General features: G+C 43.3%; 2 protein-coding genes across 2 annotated transcripts in view; one reads left to right on the top strand and one right to left on the bottom strand.

Moving 5' to 3' along the window:
* The window catches only part of LOC120053616 (E3 ubiquitin-protein ligase RNF13-like), an 89,281-nt gene extending 85,237 nt beyond the window's left edge, over positions 1 to 4,044 (top strand). The window contains exon 10 of the mRNA XM_039000758.1: positions 2,039 to 4,044. Within this exon, the coding sequence (XP_038856686.1) occupies positions 2,039 to 2,400 (362 nt within the window). The 3' untranslated portion in view covers positions 2,401 to 4,044. The remainder of the gene's footprint in view (positions 1 to 2,038) is intronic.
* A 1,548-nt stretch (positions 4,045 to 5,592) lies between these two features.
* LOC120053617 (profilin-2-like) lies at positions 5,593 to 12,403 on the bottom strand. Its single transcript, XM_039000759.1, has 3 exons — positions 12,094 to 12,403; positions 9,340 to 9,532; positions 5,593 to 7,491 (listed from the first exon to the last, which is right to left on the bottom strand). Exons 1-3 carry the CDS (start codon positions 12,220 to 12,222, stop codon positions 7,394 to 7,396), a joined length of 420 nt encoding a protein of 139 aa, XP_038856687.1. The 5' UTR covers positions 12,223 to 12,403; the 3' UTR covers positions 5,593 to 7,393.
* Positions 12,404 to 14,246: the final 1,843 nt, after the last annotated feature.

Raw genomic sequence — 14,246 nt, 5'->3', positions numbered from 1 at the left:
ACCTACTGTCCTCTATACACAACAACCTACTGTCCTCTACCTCCAACAACCTACTGTCCTCTACCCCCAACAACCTACTGTCCTCTACACCCAACAACCTACTGTCCTCTACCCCCAACAACCTACTGTCCTCTACCCCCAACAACCTACTGTCCTCTACCCCCAACAACCTACTGTCCTCTACCCCCAACAACCTACTGTCCTCTACCTCCAACAACCTACTGTCCTCTACCCCCAACAACCTACTGTCCTCTACCCCCAACAACCTACTGTCCTCTACCCCCAACAACCTACTGTCCTCTACACCCAACAACCTACTGTCCTCTACACCCAACAACCTACTGTCCTCTACCCCCAACAACCTACTGTCCTCTACCTCCAACAACCTACTGTCCTCTTACCCCCAACAACCTACTGTCCTCTACCCCCCCCCCCCCCCCAACAACCTACTGTCCTCTACCTCCAACAACCTACTGTCCTCTACCCCCAACAACCTACTGTCCTCTACCCCCAACAACCTACTGTCCTCTACACCCAACAACCTACTGTCCTCTACACCCAACAACCTACTGTCCTCTACCCCCAACAACCTACTGTCCTCTACACCCAACAACCTACTGTCCTCTACCCCCCCCCCAACCTACTGTCCTCTACACCCAACAACCTACTGTCCTCTACCCCCAACAACCTACTGTCCTCTACCCCCCCCCAACCTACTGTCCTCTACCTCCAACAACCTACTGTCCTCTACACCCAACAACCTACTGTCCTCTACCCCCCCCCAACCTACTGTCCTCTACCCCCCCCCAACCTACTGTCCTCTACCCCCAACAACCTACTGTCCTCTACCCCCAACAACCTACTGTCCTCTACCCCCAACAACCTACTGTCCTCTACCCCCAACAACCTACTGTCCCCCCCCCCCCCCAACCTACTGTCCTCTACCTCCAACAACCTACTGTCCTCTACCCCCAACAACCTACTGTCCTCTACACCCAACAACCTACTGTCCTCTACCCCCAACAACCTACTGTCCTCTACCCCCAACAACCTACTGTCCTCTACCCCCAACAACCTACTGTCCTCTACCCACAACAACCTACTGTCCTCTACCCCCAACAACCTACTGTCCTCTACCCCCCCCCCCAACCTACTGTCCTCTACCCCCAACAACCTACTGTCCTCTACCCCCAACAACCTACTGTCCTCTACCCACAACAACCTACTGTCCTCTACCCCCAACAACCTACTGTCCTCTACCCCCAACAACCTACTGTCCTCTACCCACAACAACCTACTGTCCTCTACCCCCAACAACCTACTGTCCTCTACCCACAACAACCTACTGTCCTCTACCCCCAACAACCTACTGTCCTCTACCCCCAACAACCTACTGTCCTCTACACCCAACAACCTACTGTCCTCTACCCCCAACAACCTACTGTCCTCTACCCCCAACAACCTACTGTCCTCTACCCCCAACAACCTACTGTCCTCTACCCCCAACAACCTACTGTCCTCTACCCCCAACAACCTACTGTCCTCTACCCCCAACAACCTACTGTCCTCTACCCCCAACAACCTACTGTCCTCTACCCCCAACAACCTACTGTCCTCTACACCCAACAGACACACCCACTAGGTCATGTGAACGTGATATCTCAGTGGGAACGTGCTGGTCCTGGGACCATGCCGGCTTCTGCATCATCCCAGAAAATCATCCATTTGGTTCCGGCTCACTTTTCTGCTTCTAATAGGAGGCTGGTCTAAGCTCTAAACCACACTAGGCTCCTGGACATCGGGTGCTGCTAAGCTTTAGGGAACGTCTTGAATAGAATTCAATGTCATGTCCGTATTTTGAGTTTTGTGAACTTGAATTAATTCATGACTTATTGGGAGGAAATTAACAGATTTACATTTGAACTCAGGACTACCTTGTGATTTCCAACCCTAGTGATCTGTATCCAGGACAAAACACCTACATGATGCTGCCTATGATTGTAATGACCTGGGTCGTTTCTCCTCTCCCTCCCTGTAGCTTACCACAGCAAATGTGTGGACCCCTGGCTAACCAAGACCAAGAAGACATGTCCCGTGTGCAAGCAGAAGGTGGTCCCCTCTGCAGGCGACTCCGACTCCGACTCGGAGGGCGACAGCGGGGCCGAGGAGAACGAGGTGTCTGAGAGCACCCCACTGCTGCGTTCCCTGGCCTCCACCAGCGGCCACTCCTTCGGCACCATGTCAGGGGCCTCGCGCTCCGAGCCTGATCAGGAGTCCTCAGAGTACGAAGACACCAGCGACGACAGCGAGGAGGACGTCACCGTGGAGACTGAGACGGTGGTGGTCCAGCTGCAGGAGCCTCGTCCCGATGACCATGACACGCCTGATTGGTTGGCCTGAGTTGACGGACAGGTCACCGGTTCCCCCGCCTCTCCCTCCCCACTCACCCTACAGGCTTGCAGCAGCAGAGACTCATGCTGGATGTGCAACCGAGACTGTGTGTTTAATTTTGAAGTCCCCGTTTAATAAAAATTAATTTTATCTCTGGAAGTTTAGAATGCAAATCACCATAATAATCAGTTTGTTGTATGTTTAACCTGATTTACTGAGCAGTGTCATCGCGTGTTTTGGGCTAACCGACAACATTGATGTCACAGGAACATTGCAGTAGACTGCACTGTATTGGTACTGTGGTTAAGTCTGTATGGGGTGGTAGAACACCGCAGACATCCTCTGACTGCGGTTATACTCGTCACTGTGAGAAAGGGCTCGACACCAACTACAAAGGAATGCGTTGTGTATAATGTATAGATCACCATCCGTAACATCTTAAAACATTATTTTGGTAGCCTGCATATCTGTATGCCTCTGTATCAGAAGGTGAGGAGTTCTAATATTGTATATATTCTTACTGTTTGTATAGAAATATATATACATTTATAAATTGATTGAACTGACCTTTTCCATAAGACTATATAGAAACGAGGCCATGGGAACAGGGTTTTGTCAATCGGTCTCGAGCCAGAGATAATGGAGTCAAGAGGAGTACGATTTGGATGCGACTGATCTGGTGCGTTGATAATACAAAACAAACTGTTTGTGGTGCTGCATTCAGCCAAAGGATGTTATGCGTTTCCTCTCAGAAGTCATATGTAATACAAGCAGAATGGGGCGGGGAGACCGTTCTGTTCAGATAATACCCACGTCTAGACTGCTACAAGCAGCCTGTTTGGCTTAATCTAGACATACCAGAGATCATTTCCCTGAAATACAAGACACCATTGGTGGATAGGTCTTGCAACATGTATTTGGTGTCATATCATTTTAATACTGTAAGTAGGTAGATCTACAAGCATACAGAACTAAAATATAAAACGCAACGTGTTGGTCCCATGTTTCGTAAGCTGAAATAAACAAATCCCAGAAATGTTTCATGCACATTTGTTTACATACCTGTGAGTGAGCATTTCTCCTCTGCCAAAATCATCCATCAACCCACCTGACAGGTGTGGCATATCAAGAAGCATGATCATTACACATTATCTGAGGACAATAAAAGGCCACTCTAAAATGTGCAGTTTTGTCACAACACTGCCACATGTCTCAAGTTTAAGGGAGCGTGCAACTGGCATGCTGACTGCAGGAATGTCCTCCAGAGCTGTTGCAAGATAATTTCTCTACAATAAGATGCCTCCAACTTCATTTTAGAGAATTTTGCAGTACGTCCTCCACATGACTTCTTCACCTGAAGGATCGGCAGGTCTGTCATAAAGCCCTTTTGTTGGGGAAAAACTCATTCCGATTGGCTGAGCCCGGCCATGTGAAATGAATATATTTCAATTTACCGACATATTTAAATATGAACCAAGTCAGTAAAATCTTTGAAATTGTTGCATGTTGGGTTTATATTTTTTCCCCCCTAACATGAAGTGTTTTATGTTAAGTCCTGTTGCCTTTCCTTTTTATTTGATGTCTTGTAAAATGTCTCACCAGTGTCTACATTCAATCTAATTTCACTTCAATAAACAAAAACATGTTAAGTATGCTGATGCCCTCCATCCATTTCAAGAGTTCTAATTATGACACACAGCCTTCAGTGATTGTGTTCATTGTGACGAGTCCTGTTCTCACCTGATTCTAACTTGGATCCTTTGTCCTGATCTTGTCCATATTCTGTTTGACAAATACATTATGAGCAGATCATTCTGAACACCTCGAGAGGGTAGTCAAAACACACATTGTGTCTGGATATCTTACCAGTGTAGACAGATCTGGACAGAGAAATCATTTAATTTATTAATCCACCCTCTAATCATTGACAGGTGGCACCAGTGACAGATTACAATGGGTCTTAAAATAAATATTTTGAAAGAATAGCTGTTTAAAAAGTGCATTAAAGAGCCCAGGAAATCTAGTCACAGTGCAGACAAAACATTTGAATACCATGTGTATACAATCAGAATGTAGACAAGACCAGGACAAAGGACTCGTGTTACCACTAGGTATAAACAGGGCTAAGGTTGTATAGACTTTTAATGATTGATCAGGACAGGTATTGACAGAGGATCATTAAAAATCGTCAATGTTACAGCGCACACTGCAGCCAGGACAATGGTTTCTGAAACCCCGTCTCTTTGATCAGACTCGTAGGTAACAGGCTACATGGTGGCCTAGATCTCTCCCCATGACGAGACAAATTACTTCGACGTCAGCTTGGAGGGAAAAAATCTGTTGTATTGTGCCCAATTGATGCAGGTTACATGAGGGAAAAGCCTGTTCCAATTGTCTGATACTTGCCAAGTCGTGGACTACACCCTTTATGAGAAAGCTGTATTTTTAAAATGGGAGACGCTGAAGTCGAATCACATGTAATGTTACTGCAACAACTTGACTCTATATTCCTAGTTTGGTTACTTCGATCAAAAACACATTAGATAATCAAGTCTTCAAAAATAAAAAGGTTGTAATATATAGGGAACTAGCTGTACAGTGAAGAGGAACATGTGCCCTACCATGAATTAGAGATTCACTCCCAACCTGTGGTTGAGAGTGAGTCTTTGAAAAGGCAATGTGTACCCCCCTTTCAGAGATCACATTGCCTTTAAAACCCGCAGTCGGATTGCGTCACACCCCTGTTCAATGGGTCTACATTGCTACACTAATTCTATGCTGATACACAAGGGTCAGACCAAAGCTTCAGTTTAGTCTAGTCTATATAAAAATACATTAAACACCCAAAGTCAAAGAAACTAACAGTTATTCTGTACTGTGCAGCTGATGGCCACGTATATTTGGGGGGGGGGGGGGGGGGGGGTTCCCAGGCGTAACTGTGCCACACATCCTCATGCCTCTACTAAGGAACACTTCCTCCATGTTTCCCAACAACTTTTTGGGGGGAGGTTAACAAAGAGCATCTCAGTTGAACTATTGAGCTCCAGGCTAGGATGGTAAAAACCGCCTGACCAATTACATACACCCTTCTGAAAACTGCTGCTCTGGCTCAAAAATCCTTCCCCCAGAGCAAAAGGTCCCCCGCCGAAGACAGGGTACAGTTCAACTGGAAAAACAAAACAAAAAAACACTTAAAAGCAATCTGGTTGGAATTTATTTATTTGATCTGTCTGTAAACAAGGTGATAAATTAATTTATGGCATTTCTTGGTTTATGCATATGAAGTGTTAAAGAGACTGTATCCCAAGTGTAAAGAAAAGGAGTGTCGGGAAAGAAAGTCAGTAAATGAAGGTTTTAATTAGTACACACATGCCACAAGGCCTGAACATTGGCACTGATGCAACAAAACAAAAAAACACAAAAAAAAGTGCCAATGAAATGACTCCTTCCTGGGCAGCTGTTAAAAATCCTTCATCGTACAATAGAAACCGATGTTTCAACATGATGGTACAGGATACACAGCTTTGGTATGCAAGTTTCCACAAGACAATCAAAGAGTTCTTAATCCAACCAATCCCGTCTCCCATTTCAATTGTGTAATTTCTACTTTATATATTTTTTTTCTTCTTTAAAGTTCTTTTCAAATTGGACATTACATTAAGTACAGAGCTTGAAAAGAAAGTTTGACACCATATCTTAGTTGAACACGAGTACAATGCCATTTATTCCACAGTCGTTTCTTCACACAGCATGGGTTTAGAAATGCCGTAATTCATTTCTTTAATAAAAAATAATCTGAAGTTGTCAAATTATGACGGCTCGATTTCATCCACCGCAAACCCTCCCTCCCCTTTTGCCTTCAACAGAAAGATGTGGTTTTACATTAGTGTTGTTTTGCCTTCAGCGGGAAAGATGAGGCTAGAAGGCATCCTTCACAATGATTTAGAGCAACTGTATATATATACCCAAAGCTGTCACTAACATTGGTCCTATGTCAAACTGGATGTATCTACTGTCCAAAATGGCAGCCTTAAAAAGAAAAAGAAAATGTATTACAGGAGCTGGCAAACAGTTTTAAGTGTCTGAGCCATTGTAACGATGGAATGTCCATGATGGGGTTCATGTAGTCATGAAGAGGACGTGGAAGAGATTCTGCCTGCATCAACCATGTCGATTTTGCCTTCTGACTCAATCAATACCAGAACTGATAGCCTGCCATGACTGCATTGAAGCGCAACCCCCCCCCCCCCCCCCCCCAAACACAAAAAAAAAAAACCCATCCGGTACAGAGTAGTGTGGCTCAGAGAGGGAGATACAGGGGACTTTAGGGTGTAGTGATTGGTTAATGGAGTGTTCCTCCCGTGTACTGATGTAGTGTCACCTATGGACAAACAGGAAGAGGGGGAAGGAGCTACAGACATTTGGCAGGAGTTACAGGGAGGGGGGCAGAGGGAACAACAGTATTTCAGTAGGCTCAAAGATATGCATGCGGTTTCCCCCCCTCCCCCCAAAACATGCTCTAGAAAAGGAAGACAATGAGCTTGGTTACAGCTCAAGTGCTCCAAAGGCATCGGCTGCTCAAGAGTGAACTTCCGGGGCACCATCATACGAAATCTCAGTTCATCAATTTAGGTTTCCTTCACTTTATTAGTTTTTTTTTTTCATTGAGCATTGGCCAGAATGGTGCAAGATTTTTCTTCTTTTTTTTTAAACAAGTATAGATTTGTCACAATGTCCTGTTAACAACATGCTCATTTTTATTTATTTTTTTATTTTTTTTAACTATGGTGCAACAGTGCTAGAATGGGATTGAGTACACAGTGTGAATGCATCAAGATGACTGGGAAAGAAGAGAAAAGGGGAATCAAAAAAAAAAAAAGAAAAAAAAAAAAAAAAAGAGGGGGGACAATAGGAGGGTCTGGGGAGAAAAGTAAGCAACTACCAACTAGAACTGGAAGAGCGTGTTATGGGTGAGCTGCTAGGTGGCTGGGCCGATGCTGCTTTAGTATCCAGACTTCCTCAGGTAGTCAGCCATTGTATACGCTTTCTTGTTGAGCTGTCCTCCATGGACACCTTCCTTTCCCATGACTAAAACCAACGCTGAAGTACACAAGATAGGGGAAAAAACAAGAGCAGAAATGAACAGATGTGTTGGCGGGGGTGGGGTTACATTGTTGACGTCAGGGTCTTAACCATGTGACCCTGTACTGCTACCAACCCTTCCAGGACATATTTTAAATAGGACTGCTTGAAAATAACGTTCCCTCAACTACAACACTAAGGCTAAGTAAAGACTAGAACCCTGAATCACTCAAATATTTAGCCATTACACATGCCTTCTTATCCAATCCACCTCCATGGACCGCTTTGCCTATTATAAGAACCAAGACAAAAAAAAAAACGACAAGGGAAATTTAGAGAATGTGAAGTTGGGAGATCTTTAAAAAAATAAAAGTTTAAAGGTTCAAGAGAAGTCCAATGAAAACAAGCAGGTGTTTATAGTATGAAGGAAGACAGGAAGAGGCTCCCACCCATAGCCAATATGCAAGCATTCACTTTATTAAAGCTTCTGGCCTTGGACGGGGAGAAGAAAAACATGCAACGCGGTCACTAAATGATGCAATAGCGCTGACGATAAAAAAATTTTTTTTAAAGTCCATTAGCCTATTTTACTGTACGCTAACATTAACCTTCCTACTCTTCTGAGCTAATAAATGGAATGTCTGAATCATTCCTTTATGTTAACAAAGTCCATAAATGGTGTCTTTACCCATTTGGAAGCCTTGACATTAACTGCAGTAAGCAACAGCTGACCACAAATGGCTCAGTTCCTAAACCGAGAAGAGGCACTTTTTTTTTCAAGTGTAAAAAAGGGGGGAGGCAGCAATGACAATTTTTGTAAATTAGAAAGAAAACGCCCTGGTCGTAAGCCTTTCCTTTATCCTCTACTTAGCGAACCGAGTCTACATGGCATGCCAGCAGTAAGGAGGAATGAGAAAGGGAATGCTTTAACTCACTAACACCTACATTAACGCAATACAGCATGCTTGCAGTACCTCAATACATATGAACAGAAGCAAAATCCTTCAGTACCACTATCTGAAGGGGACTAGGCTTACCATGTGATGGGGGGGGAATAACTTGAACTGGACACTGAAGAGTTGATGTGAGGAGAAAGGTGCGTTAAGAGGGATAGGGAATACACATGTAATTCAAAAAAGGGGAGTCTATCAGGAGGAAGACCGAAACCAGAAGAGAAAGGTTGCCCAGAAAACCTCCCACCTGTGTATTTCAAGTCGGGGGAGTTAGACTTAATCCTGCTAGGGGGCGTGGGAGAATAGAGACCGGAAAAGGCCCAACTCACAGGCATATTGTTTTTCAAATGACCACCTCGCCTTCAAAATTAGGCAGACCAACATGGAACTGGTGGATAATTTGACTGGCTAGCAGTTAATCAGTGTGCTCCAATCAGATCTGATACAAAACGAACACTTATTTCTAACATTTGTACTTGATTGGCTTTTCTGACCAAAAAAAAAAAAAAAAAAGTATTGAAATTGAACTTTCCGCTCTAAACCCTCCCTGTACAAGTTAAAAACCAGTATACTGCATGAACCTTAATACCCCCCCCACACAATAGTTGGAGATAACCTACCTTTTAATGTATTATGTGCTTCACATAATGACATCAATATATCAAGACTAAGTAAGCTTTCCACATTTCAGTTAGTTCATCATTTATACAATTTTAAGCCCATCTAGGGAATGATGCAGCAAATTGGCACAAGCATCCAACTGTTGATGATTTAATGTGTCAAGTTTTAATTGCACAAGTCTCTTAAAATACACATATCCATCATCCATGTGAATACCAGTATATTGTACATGCACAGCAAACTACAGCGTTTAATGTTTGAGTGAGCAGTGAAGAAATGGGATGGACACTACCTTTGCCGGCTTTGCCTATGGAAACGTTGTATGTGGGCTCGCCTCCTTGACTCTTTGTCCTGATGTCCATTGTCCAGTCCCCGTCGGCGTGGAGGCTGTCTCTGATGACAGAGCATTTCTTTTGGCCGAGGGTCAGCCCGCCGCAGAAGAACCCTTCTCGGTCCTTTCCTACAATGATGTCGATTTCGTCAACCTACGGATGACCATGTGAAGTTTGAAAGCCATTCATTTTCATTAGCATAAAAAATAATATTCATTATTCCACTACCGATAAGATGAGGGCCAATGTTAGCCTGATTTTCTCCAATACATTGTCTAAAATAGCAGGACTCAGCTAAATAAAAATAGGCAAAGTTCCTGAGAGCATTATTTGGCAGTCTAATGCAGGCTGACTTTGGAAATAAATTAGGAAATGTTTTGGAGTCGCTGTTGTCCAGTTAATTTCATAAGTATTGCAGGTCACATTTGTCCTACCAGGCACAAAGAAACATGCCAAATGATTTGTTCAGGGTACCTTGTGCTAGAGATTGATACAGCGTAACCATCTCACTCAGCTCTGATAGGACAGTGTCCAGATTCCTCATGTGGGTTGTTGAATATTTATGCACTCAGTAGACCATACCTTGGCACAGCTAGTAAGTAGCTCTAGCTGGTCAGAAGACTAGATTTCAACGCTAATACAGTACTAAGGAAAAGCGGGATACCTAGTCAGTTGTAGAACAATGCAGTCAACTGAAATGTTTCTTCCACATTTAACCCAACCCCTCTGAATCGGAGAGGTGTGGGGGGCTGCCATAATCGTCATCCACATCTTCGGGGGCTGGGGAACAGTCGGTTAACTACAATACTTAGGGGCAGAATGGCAGATTTTTACTGTCAGCTCAGGGATTCGACCCAGCAACCTTTCGTTACTGGCCCAAAGCTCCTACCTGCCAACTGTTAAGACTATGCAACCCCTTCGTTTTGTATGTTTGATAAATCGAATTTTAGGAGATTAGATTAGCCCTAGCTGGCCGCCTCCTGTAAATCAGTCTAAAACACTAGAGGTTATTTTTTGTATTACCTTTATTTAACTAGGCAAGTAAGTTAAGAACAAATTCTTATTTACAATGGCGGCCTTGTGGTTAGCTGAAACCAGAGCAACGCTGTCCACCGAGGCAATATACAGTAGGACAACTTGACCGTTGACAGCTTGCCTACAACCTGTAACATTGGACCATAAGACTAACAGAGCAAGTGCCAACGCGTTCATTTCACATCCATGAGAATGTTCCCAGGGTACCAAACAGCTAATGATTAACTGTCTAGCCATAGCTTAGCAAAGCAGCTAACTAGAATACTGACAAGGAAGCAGCTCACTGAAAAATAACCCCCATTACACACGGATATCGATACAGGACACGCAATTTCAATTGAGTGTGGTATTTACATTTACATTTAAGTCATTTAGCAGACGCTCTTATCCAGAGCGACTTACATTTAACCTTTATTTAACTAGGCAAGTCAGTTAAGAACAAACTCTTATTTTTCAATGACGGCCTAGGAACAGTGGGTTAACTGCCTTGTTCAGGGGCAGAACGACAGATTTGTACCTTGTCAGCTCGGGGATTTGAACTTGCAACCTTTCGGTTACTAGCCCAACGCTCTAACCACTAGGCTACCCTGCTGCTGGTATCATACATCCTGCCGCAGTCCCATCCTAACTAGAAAGATAGTCAAACGTTTGGAAGCTAAAAACATGTTTTTATAGAGCTAGCATGTATCCAACTATGAGCCTGACGGAAACTACGGAAGAAATGTCCTACACGCGCGTTTATTTAAATGCTGCAATCTGGAAATTGACAACACAAGCAATCCTTGCTAAATAGTTCATTTCCATGCTTGCTAACTAACAAAATGGAGGGTTCATGAATGACCAGGATTGATGCAATATGTTAGCTTAATACACTTCCAAGCTAATTGTATGGTATATTATTGTACAACGACCAATGTGCTTCGAGCTGGTGCATATAATTTAAGTTCCCATCCGATTACTTGCGTAGACTGGAAGGGTACAAATGAATAAAAGCAGGCAGAGGCGGCGCCATCTTGGGAAATTAAAAGGGGCGGCAGCATTGCAGCGAAGGCCTGATTCACAAATGCATTTACGAACTTCGCGGAGTCTACAATTGTACATTTAACGTATACATGCAGCGTAATGATCCGCCAACTTTGCCTAATTATATTCGAATCTGGATGACCTGAGATCGTGCCATTTTTCGCCGCCGCTCCTCCCAAAGCCCGCATTGCCGGCTAGACATAAATTGAAACCAGTTTCCTGTTAACATTTGTGGTAACAAGTTTCTGAACGCACGCTTTAACGATTAATGTGAGGAGTTACCTTACTAATAGAAGCCAAATAGCCTGGCTAATGTGTTGATAACTAGTTTAAATGTGTCAGTCAGCTGGTTAAAGTTAACAGTAGCTAGCTAGACCACAACTAATTTAATGTAGTCCTAAACCTATTCACTAATATTTCAAATAACCATTTGAAAAGTCTTAATAGCTGTACCGAAGAATACCGGATACCATGTGTTAGTTAACTCGCTAGCGTAACTAGCTAACACATGCTGCCTGTCTAGAGCCTGCCTTATCGTTCCGTCTGGGGCTTTCCCCTTTAGGCAGGGCCCAACTCCCATATTTAAATTACAGACTAAAATGCCAGCATTTACCGGGTTCATAGATTAGTCTTAATTATTATTAAAATGTCCTTACCGTTATGTTAACAAATGTACCACCGGGAAACGATGCCCAGACATATTTGGCGTCCGTGTACCCAACAATGGCGGAGTCCTGGCAGCTGCCATCGGCCATCAGGTTATCCACGTAGCCTTGCCAGGACATACTTGCGTATTAGTTCAAATGTGGAAATATATATAAAAAAAAAAAATATGTGACAGGTACTCTAGAGCAACAGTGAGGGTTCTATAAGCTGTATTTTCGGTGATTTTGAAGTCTCCAACAATTCCCCAGCTCCGTCACGTCCCCGCTTTCTTCTGGGTATGGGCAGAAGAAGAGAAGCCACACAGCAAACGGGTTGCGCTTGGGTGTAGTCCTTAAATAAATCACTCCGCCCAGTCGTTGTTAGGCTGAACTTTATTGCAAATCGTCGGTTGTCGCGGATGAATAAAACGAGTGTTCCAAAGAATGATTTGTACGGTGTGGTATCTATTTTACTAACTTGTCAATAGGCTGCTAATTATTATCGTTTGCAAGTCAATCTTATGTGGTATTTTACACAAGCAGTATGCTCCTTCTGACCAGTGACAGACTTAATTGTTCATATGACATACATACATACATAGTCCTTTTCCCGCCACGATGTCCTTTATGAATCAAAGTATGTCATTGGAATTTCTATTCAATTGATGGCATATATCATCAATGACCATCGTCAGATTCTTGTGAGATAATTTGTCAGATATGTATGATTTAAAGCATGCAATAGTGACATTTAATTTTTGTGTTAGACAGTTAGTCAGTCTACAATTAGTCAGTTAGTCCGTTTGCAATGTTACTTATTTTACAACAAACAAGTCAGAGATCCCAAACTAGCCTATTTAGCTCCACTTTATTAGAAAATAGAGGTCGCGATATTTGGAGACATTTAATGCATGTGATTGAACGAGCATAAGTTCTTGTGGCAGGTCGGACCAGTGTGATGCCTATTACAATAAATGTGGTGTACAGAACAAAGACACCTGTTGGTCACATATTAACTCACTCAGGGTGTAACACATTGGAGTAGATGTTTATTCAGTTTGTTAATCGCCATCTGCATGGGTACAGCATGATACAATAGATCTTCGGGCATTTTCTCAGAAGCTGTATGTAGCATATATCCCAAAAAAAAGTGGGAAAGTGGGAAACAGAGCAACCTCTTTTTAGCCAGGTCCCAGATCTTTGTTCTATCATGTCAACTCCTTGTCTCTCATTGTCATGGCAAGTTGATGATAGCACAAACACATCTGGGACCAGGCTAACCTCTTTCCACATGTTCTCATCAACTTGCTCTTACAAAAAGAACATCATCTGACTGTAGGCATCATTTCATTTCCCCAGAGAGGCAGAATGTGACCATTGTCTCTGATCTTTTTTATTTATTTTTACCTAGGATGATTAATTCATCCCTTGGCCCTCTCTCTCCTTTGGCTGAGTTATTACCCATGACTCTACCCCTTACCCCTTGTGCAATTCATCCAATCCAAGCACTTTGCACCCTGAGAATTTGCATGATATTGCCCTGTTGGGACTATTTTCTTCAGAGGTGTGGTTTGTTTTGCTGAGTTCAAAGTTCATGCACTTGTCACAGATTGATACAAAGGTTCTAAGTAATATGTTCAGGCAGGGAAGGCCAAAAAACAAGTGGAGACGCTCCACTGAGTAAAGCGGGGATCTCCTGGCTAGAGGCAAAAGCCTTCTCACAGAAGAGACTGAGGTGGAGAGCCATGGTGGAAGCCCTATGCTCCCAAAGGGCCAACAGGTTTAAGTAAGCATTCCTCATCAAACCAGAATCTGTTATATAAATACACACAACTTACCTCCCTATTGAAATAACCATAGTTACTGTATGTGAAAGTCTCTGCTAATCCAGAAAGGTGCAGAGAAACATAACAATATAGCATTAGTTTCTTTCCACCTAGGTAGATTAACTTAGTCCAGAATACGTGGAGTTTCACCTTGCCTTATCTGTGTGTTGTCAAATAGCCAACCCTCATCCTAACCTTCTCCTAACCTGCCAAGTTAATCATCCTAACCTTCTGTGTAAATTCTCCTAACCTGCTAAGAAAAAGCAACTTCTGGTCGTAGCTATGCTCCCTCTAGTCAGAACCTCCAATCAGCTGACCACGCCCATATCCATCCTATGT

Source organism: Salvelinus namaycush, chromosome 9 (genome assembly GCF_016432855.1).
Source record: "Salvelinus namaycush isolate Seneca chromosome 9, SaNama_1.0, whole genome shotgun sequence".
NCBI lineage: Eukaryota > Metazoa > Chordata > Actinopteri > Salmoniformes > Salmonidae > Salvelinus > Salvelinus namaycush.
Note: the sequence above shows the minus strand (reverse complement) of the source record. Positions and strands in the feature narration are given on the sequence as shown.